The sequence below is a fragment of the Lactuca sativa genome, chromosome 3 (assembly GCF_002870075.4).
Source record: "Lactuca sativa cultivar Salinas chromosome 3, Lsat_Salinas_v11, whole genome shotgun sequence".
Lineage (NCBI taxonomy): Eukaryota > Viridiplantae > Streptophyta > Magnoliopsida > Asterales > Asteraceae > Lactuca > Lactuca sativa.
Window position 1 is genome coordinate 73,644,298 of NC_056625.2, and position 9,077 is coordinate 73,653,374.

Below are 9,077 nucleotides of genomic sequence, written 5' to 3' on the forward strand. Positions count from 1 at the left end.
TCACAGGAGCATCTCTTGGATTGGACTTCTTGGCCGACATTCCCTTCTTGCCCTTGGGATTCAGATTCTTGGCCTTTGGAGTTTGATTCTTAGCCTTGGGAGTTGAATTCTTGGCCTTCTTAGCATTCCAGTCGTCAATGTCTGATCGTGATCTTGAGGGGTTTCTTTTGAAGTATTTCCCTCTTGGCGCGTTCTGCCAGCCTTGTGCATAGTAGGGAACGTATGCACGATTTGGACAATTTCTAGCAATGTGTCCAGGTCTTCCACAATGAAAACATGTCTTTTTCTTCACTGTGAAATTGTTTCTTCCTACCCCTGGTGGCGTATCTTTGCCTTTTCTCTTGTTGTTCCCACATGCACACTTGCCACAAGAACTCTGTTGCGTTGGAATTGGTGGCCTGTATTTCTCAACGGCAGGTTGATAAGAAGCAGTTGAGTTCGAAGCAACAGATTCAGAGTTCAAGGAGATGTTGGTTTGTTCAATGGTTTTCTCCTTGTTCTCATATTCTGCTACTTTACCTGCACATGAAGCAAAAACATTAGTATTTTCAACATTAATAACTCCTCCTGACACAAATCCAGCTCGTTTTCCATATCGAAGATGTGGCTCCCTGTCAGTTTTGTCCTGTGTCATAGGGATGGATGTGTAGTTATGATTATAAGGAGGAGGAACACTATCATACCCTAGACCCTTGTTTTGATTTTCTTTGAATTTTAATTGGGTTTCATATAAGGACTCGACTGTCTGACTTGACGCGATATAATTTTTGAAACTGACATCAGTTTTTCCACACTTGATTTTTAAAGCGTCAAGTTCTTCAGTTACAGCAGCAAGTTGTCTCTTAACATAATCATAATTTTCACACTTGTTGTTATACTCTTCCTGAAGTTTCCTAAAGTCCTTGGTTTTTGCTTCTAACTCATCCTTCAGGGGTTTTTGTCTTTTCTTGGGTTGATATCCTACATATCTCAGGTCCTCAACTTCTCTTTTAAATATATCAATTTGTTCCCGAAGAAATTTAATCGTAGCTTCACAAGCTGAAGTACATGTAACTTCAGTGACCGGAATATTTTCAGAACTCATTGTTTCTCTACACTTCAAAGCATCAAGTTCTTGAACTATATCAGCAAGACTAAGATGATTGAGATCTTTCGTCTTCTTGATGATGGCCACGTTCATATCCCACGATTTCGGAAGTGAATTCAATAGCTTTTTGTTCAGATTTGGACAAGAAGATCCTAGCTATATTCATCTCAGTAGTGAGTGTAGTAAATCGCTGCAACTGAGTTTCGAGCGTTTCTCCAGGGATAAAATCGAAAAAATTGAAACTTTGTCTTAACATATCCTGACGACTCTCTTTCATGTTTCAACTCCCTTGTAGACCTTAAAATCAATTAAAATCACAACTAGAAGCTAAAATAAAACTTAAAAGTCAAACCCTTTGATTATAAACCTCAAAAGTCAACCTTAAAAGTCAAATTTAAAAAGAAACTCAAAAGTCAAACTCAAAAGTCAAACTTAAAAGTCAAACTTAAAAGTCAAACCGAAAAGCTAAATTTGAAAATTTAAAAGTCAAATGAGAAAGTCAAAAATTAAAGTCAAAGGTCAAACTTGAAAGCCAAAGTAAATTTTTGAAGACAAAAGTGAAAAATTAAAAACTATTTTTTTTAGTATTATTATTATTATTTTAAGATGAAAAAGGAATTTAAAAATTATTATATAAAAAAAAATTATTATTTTTTTAAAAATTTTGGATGAAAAAGGAATTTAAGATTAAAAGAAATTTAATTTTTGGGCTAAAAGTGACAATTTTGCGAAACTTGGAACCGAAATAGAGTGTTTTTGAGTAAATAATACGGAGGAAAGGAACAAAGGTGATGCTAGAGTAGTTGGTTGATGAATGGGAGGTCGTGAGTTCGATTCCTGGCCTCTCCAAAGTCGCTCTCCCCTTTTTATTTGAAGCTGCGAGGCGAGGAAGATGATGCGAGGAGGTTCGACGATCAACTCCGAAGCGAAGACCGAGGCTGCTGTTGCGAGGATTCCTTCTGGCCGCGAACTTCGGACACGCTGCTGACCGCAACCTCGGACCGGCCGTAAACTCCGAGGCCGTGAACTCCTCGGACCACAAACACCAGCCGCAAACACTTCGGAAACCCTAGCTGCTGGCCGCCACCCCCTCGCTGATTACGACCAAAAACACCGATTTTTCGACTTTGAAGCCCCAAAACTCGATCAAACACCTTTTTTTATGAGAAACACGAAGAACAAACCCCCCTTATTTTTGCGAGATCTATCCAAAAACGCAAAAATATTTCGAAAATAAGAACAAATAATGCCCCAAATCTGACAAAATTGACTGATACAACTTGACTCTGATACCAATTGTAAGTCCCTAATTTGCCCGTGTATCAATCAGATCCGTTTGATGGTGCGGAATCCCAATCAAACGGATGATGTCAGATCAAATAGAAGAGAAGGAGAAGAAGTAGATAATGAATCTCAATGTATTAATGAATAGAATGATGATCCGGATACAAGAGATTCACACACACACTAACACACAATAGTTCTTCTGTCTCTCTGGCCGTAAACTCTCTAGGGTTCATCAATCTTTTCCTCACACCCCTCACCCCTATATATACATGAGAATATGGGCCGGGTAAACATGGGCCGTAAATGGGGTTTACGGCCGTAAACACCTCCCTGGCCGTAAACTTGACCGTAAACACATAAGATATTACATAAAAATACAATTTCCTAGAAAAGCAAAGTATAAACCATAATATTGACCCAACAGCTACTAACAACGAGATCTTCGATTCTCGTTTAGATTGTTTCGGCTAAAAACCGCTCGATCTCAAATCGAGTATTCGGGCTGCATACTGCCAAGTCAAAACTTCAGAAAATCATAACTTCCTCATACGGAGTCAGATTTGGGCGCTCTATATATATTCGAAAACCTTGTTTCGGCCACTACAACCTTATGCATAGATATCGAGTTTATTTTACACTTAAATTTTGACGCTCATTTTATTCTTAATTCAATAAATTATAATAATTAAGAAAATAAACACATAATTCACATAATACTCAAATATTTCATCATTAATACTTCAAAAAGAGTAACAAGGGTTAACCTAGACTATTACATCAACGAAAATGCCTAGCCTGGAAACGCGGGCGTTACATATGGATTTCATCCAATTTGAAACCCGGATCCGTCAAAATTAGCCGTTAACCAAATTGGATAAGATAATCCTATATACCATATCGAAATGGGCTAATGGCACAAACCCTCAAATTTGCACAAAATTGACGGATTTGCCCAAAGTTCAAATTTAGGTCCATTTTTGCCTTAAACTTGCTTTTATTGTGCCGTTTTTGCCAAGTAGCCGGTTTCCCTTTAATCAACCGGTTACCCACTTGCTTAGGTGGAAGATACTTGGCATTTATCATTTAATAACTCTTTCACAGAGATCCTCGTATGCAATTGATCCCTTCGACCCCCATAGTTAGTCATAGACTACAACGGAAAAATGACAACTTCGTCTTCAAGATCAAGCTTTAATGGTGGTACAAGAATGAGGAACAAGAAGGTAATAAGATGCAACTGTGGTGATGTTTGTGGTGTATCAGTCTCACGAACACCTGATAATCCAGGACGAAAATTTTGGGGCTGCCCTAATTATCAGGTAAAAATCTATTTATTTTTGTACTAATTTCTCCCTAAAGTTTTAGGGCTGCTCTAACTTCCCAAAGAGGAACGTATGTAATAGAACCCTTTTTTTTGTTGTAGGTGGAAGGAGGCAACTGTGGTTTTTTTCAAATGGGCGGATGAAGAACTAGGTCAAAATATCGAGATGTGTCATACAAAGGAGATCAAGCCATTGTTATAAGTGATCATAGGGTTGTTAGTGGTTATATCGCTGATGCTAGGAATAGTGGTTATTAAGATGTAGTTTTGTTGGTTTTCTTGTATTAGTAATATATTAAGGATAATCAAGAATTGTTACATCTTTGTAATGTTTTTTTTGAACGACTGAATGTTACATGTTTGTAATGTATTAAGGGTATTAATGGTAATGTTATTAATGGTAGTTAATTGCTATCTCATGTATATGTTGCATGAATGGAAATACAATGAAAGTACATTGCATAGAAGGAATTGTACTAAAATACCCTTGGTTAGATTCCCAATGAAAGTAAACTTTGCATGAATGGAATTGCACTAATGTATTAAGGGTATTAATGGTAGTTAATTGCTATCTTACTTTGCATATGGCTGAATGTTGCACTAATGGTATTAATGGAATTGCATGAATGGTATTAATGGAATTGCATGAATGCTATTAATGGAATTGCATGAATGGAATTGCACTAACTTGCATACGGTTGAATGTTGCATGTTTGTAATGTATTAGGGGTATTAATGGTAATGTTATTAATGGTAGTTAATTGTTATCTCATGTATATGTTGCATGAATGAAAGTACAATGAAAGTACATTGCATAAAAGGAATTGTACTAAAATACCCTTGGTTACATTCACAATGAAAGTAAACTTTGCATGAATGGAATTGCAATAACTTGCATAAAAGGAATTGCACTAATGAAAGTACATTGCTAATGCTTAACATGTACTAGAAAATAAAATAAAAACATCATGGTTACCATAATAAGGGGCATCCATTATAAACCTTAATATAAAGCATCCATTACATAAGTTTCACTAGCATGTAGCAGCCATCCATTTTATATACCAAAACATGTACCCGAAAGCCTAAACAATATCCAAAAAAGGCAAGCAATAATGTAACACTAAACAAATGGATGTATGCTGCAAGTAGTGGGTGTATATCAAAAAATAACCAAAAAGGGCTACCTATACAATTGCCCAATGATACCATCCCCACTTTTGCCCCCATATACCTAGGTAACTACTCCAAATCTACTGGATAGCTAGATGTGGAACCCCTTCCATCTTTGTCAAAACAAGGTTTCTTCAACTTTTGCAGGATGATCCTTTCTGAGGGCTTTCTTGTCCTTCTAGGTGGTACATGACCTTCATCATCAACATCATTTCCCTCCATATCTGCTGCATCATCCTCACCAGCACCATCACCCTCTCCATCATCCTCACCAGCACCATCACCCTCTCCATCACCCTCACCAGCACCATCACCATCAACCTCACCATCACCCTCACCTGCTACTTCATCAGCATCATCACCTTCACCATCACCCTCATTTTCCTCCACAACATCATTTATAAGACCATCATCTTCATTTCCTTCCATCACACCATCAACATATGGAATATCCTCAACTTCATTCACATCCTATTAATAAAAATTTGAAGAATACTTATTAATAAAAGATATAAACATGTTTGTTACTAATGTTAGCAATTATAAAATGATGGAGTCAAACTAACCATCTTAACTGTTGGCATATCATCCAATTCAACTTTGAACCCTCTCAAGCTCTCTATTTCAGTCATGCTATATCCTGCCCCAAGTAGGTCTGCTACATTTTCTAGATCTAGCATCACCATCTCTGGGAGAACATCACTTGCATTTCCTTCAGTGAATTCAGGTGTAGGATTACCCTCATTCTTAGACTAACTTTTTTCATCTGTACCTTTAAGAATAGCATCCATTGCATCTTCAACCTCATCAAGTTTTTTTGTCAGGTCAGGTTCAACTTCCTCAACACCTTTGTCATCATTAGCATGAAGAATACTTTGAATAATAGCATCCATTGCATCTTGGAATCCATCATTTTTCTGATAATTATCCTTTGGTTGGCTAAGAGAAGCTTCAAAAGTGCACATCATATCAACCAAACTGTCATCATCAATATCTTCATTGTCAAACAAATCTTTCACTTGTTCCTCACATCCCCTACCTTCAACATGACCATCTAAACCATCATTTTTGCTTTTAATAGATTTAGAACCTGATGCTTGATTTGGATCAGAATGTACCTTTTTCCTTGGCCTTCCTTTCTTCTTTAGTGGCATAGGAACTGCTTCCTGCCTCTCAGACCTATCACATGATGCTTGACTGGGTTCAAATTGTTCCTTCCTAGGCCTTCCTTTCTTCTTTGGTGGCATAGGGACAGGTTCCTGCCTCTCAGACCTATCACATGATAGGTTCATATTGTTCCTTCCTTGGCCTTCATTTCTTCTTTGGTGGCATAGGGATAGGTTCCCTGGTTGCATTCTTGCATCCCTTCTGGTTATGGGCATACTCAAAGCACTTACCACACCTTACAGTTCTTGGGGTGTGTACTCTTCCATCATTTTCAGTTACATGTCTCCTTCTATTGACCTTTGGCCTACCAGGCATTCTCCTTGACACTGGTGGCAAGGGCTTTATGTATTCAGTTTGAAGCCATAGATTTGAACCATTCACTGGACTAATGTTAGCAGAGTAACACTTAAGGAATTGTTCCTTGGAAAACATGTCATCAATATACTCCTCAGATGTTTGATGGATATAGTTGATGGTTGCAATGGCATGAACACATGGGATCCCAGCCAGATCCCATAACCTGCAGGTACAATGCCTTCCATCTAAATCCACCATGTAGCTATCACATCCTCTCCTTGCTTTAAACACATGTTGTTGACTATCAATTATTAACCAAAACCTACATCCACAAGTTACATGTTAAAGTGTTACATAATGAAATTAAAACAAAAGTTACATGTTAAAGTGTTACCTCATGTTCTTCCCAAAAAGCTTCATCTTCTTTAACACTGCTGGACATATACGGGTATTCCATTTAGTGCTTTCCTCAATCATGTGAGGAAACCTATCCATGATGTATATCCTTATTTCTTCAAGCATTGTGATCAATGATTTTTTCCTAGCATCTACAATGATGGAGTTGAAGCACTCTGATATACCATTCTCCACTGCCTCACATGCATACCCTATACTCATGTAAGCTCTACACCATGTTTGGGTTTCTTTGGACATCAGATGCTCATATACACTAGTATTGAGCTTTTTAATTTTGTCCATATGTCTCTTGAAATCACCTACCACACAGCTCATAACTGCAGCCCAAAACAGCTTCTTGAACTCCAACCCAATGTAAGCTTTTCTAAAATTTGCATATATGTGTGGGGCACATTGCCTGTGCTCCGCATGTGGCAATATATCTTTAATAGATTGCAACAAACCCTATACAAAAACCAGCATACATGTATGTATTTATAAGTAATCTGAAAAAGGATTAATATGTTATAAAGAAACTTACTTTATGTTGATTTGATATAACTACCAACCCCTTTCCATCAATAAGGTCTAGATTACCACTGAGTAGCTCAAGGAACCAAGTCCAGTTGGACTTATTTTCCACATCAACAACAGCCCAAGCAATTGGATAAACCTGGTTGTTGGCATCTCTACCAATGGCTGTTAGCAGTTCACCCTTCACCTGCCCCTTTAGAAAGCACCCATCTAGCCCAATTACTCTCCTACATCCTCTTTTCCAGCTAACACTTAGTGCTTTGAAACAAATGTAAAACCTATGAAAATAATTCTTTCCATCTGGATTGGTTGTTACACCAACTTGACATGTGGACCTCAGGTTTGACCTTAACAATTCATAGGCATAATCCCATATCCTTGCATAATGCTCAGTGAGTTTACCTTCTATTAAATTTTTGGCCCATTTCCTTGCCCTTCTAACTTGTCCTATAGATACCACACACCTATACCTTTGTCTGATGTCGTCAATCATTTCCTGAAGTTTCATCTTTGGCTTATTTGCAATTTCAGTCACATAATGTCTTCCAATCCATTCAGGGGACACAATGGATCCAAACTTAAACTGCCTAGAACAATTATGGTCACTATTCATAGCTTTGATCTGAAAAGATATTTCTTTGTACATCCATGTAGCATAAATTCTGAAAAGGCATTTATTATCTTCCTTCCTATTTCCACATCTAGCTACAATTCTTTTACTATCACATTTTTCAAAGTATATTCTATAGCCATGTGAGACTGCATAATTGGTGACACAAAACTTAAGTTGGGCAGGGGATTCAAAGATGTCACCAAGCTTTGGTACCATCTTGTCCTACTTGATGGTTGGGTCATGAATTCTATAGCTGTTTTTCAATACCTCCTGTTCATCTTCATCACTCTGCCAATCAGTAGCATGGTATACTTGTGCTCTGATTTCATATGTCATACTAGAATTTCGTAGATTTTCATCACTTAATAGAACATTTAGGAAGATATCCTTACATTTATCAAGTGAGGACACAAATTCTTCCTTTGGTTCGTGGTCCATGTAAATGCTGTGGAGTTCAAAATCCATTTCAGTCAAGCCATCAAATGGCTCATGTATGCCAGCAAAGGGGCCAGCGTACCCTTCGTCTGATGAAGCCATTACACCCTCCTGCATCAACACACTAACTTTAGGAACACATTTCAAGAAATGTTGAATGTAAACGTAATTTCAGTCAACCTGTAAAAACCTTACCTTTCGAAGAAATGTTGAAGAACACTTTTAACCTAATCGTCTCCAAGAAAACCCTTTTTTTCTCTGTGTATAAAGTCGATGAAATGGGAAAAGGTGAAGAGTGATCGGGTTATAGATGGAGATGAGATGCGACAGTTTAACGTATCTAACGGAATTTGTAACACCGAAAATTTCAAAACAATTTTTCATTTTAAAATAATCGTTTAATTAAAAAAAACACTTTGCTGAAAATCTCATACATAATCGAATTACAAAACATAACTCCATTTTCACTTGCATAATAAACCAGGATCCTCAAAACATAACTCTTTCTCTGGTGTGTACAATCGAGCCAGTGCCGTCCCGTGATCCTGAGAGAAACTTGAAACACATAACACAAAACACTGTAAGCACGAAGCTTAGTGAGTTCCCCAAAATACCACACATACATATATTAGCCACTCGAGGCTATAACTCTATGGGTCCGTGGACCCTACTCTATGAACCCTCTGGTTCTAACTCTGTGAACCCTCCGGTTCTAACTCTGGGAACCTTCCGGTTCCAACTCTGTAAACATGCACAACATCAATCAC

General features: G+C 37.7%; 2 protein-coding genes across 2 annotated transcripts; both read right to left on the reverse strand.

Annotated features, from left to right (window-relative positions):
• Nucleotides 1-4,937: 4,937 nt before the first annotated feature.
• Nucleotides 4,938-6,160, reverse strand: LOC111879089 (histone chaperone cia1-like). The gene is made up of 3 exons (XM_023875566.1): nucleotides 5,626-6,160; nucleotides 5,435-5,580; nucleotides 4,938-5,339 (listed from the first exon to the last, which is right to left on the reverse strand). The coding sequence occupies exons 1-3, from the start codon at nucleotides 6,158-6,160 to the stop codon at nucleotides 4,938-4,940; spliced, it is 1,083 nt and encodes a 360-aa protein (XP_023731334.1).
• Nucleotides 6,161-6,179: 19 nt separating this feature from the next.
• On the reverse strand, nucleotides 6,180-8,091 carry LOC111879090 (uncharacterized). The gene is made up of 3 exons (XM_052769727.1): nucleotides 7,270-8,091; nucleotides 6,727-7,193; nucleotides 6,180-6,654 (listed from the first exon to the last, which is right to left on the reverse strand). The coding sequence occupies exons 1-3, from the start codon at nucleotides 8,089-8,091 to the stop codon at nucleotides 6,180-6,182; spliced, it is 1,764 nt and encodes a 587-aa protein (XP_052625687.1).
• Nucleotides 8,092-9,077: the final 986 nt, after the last annotated feature.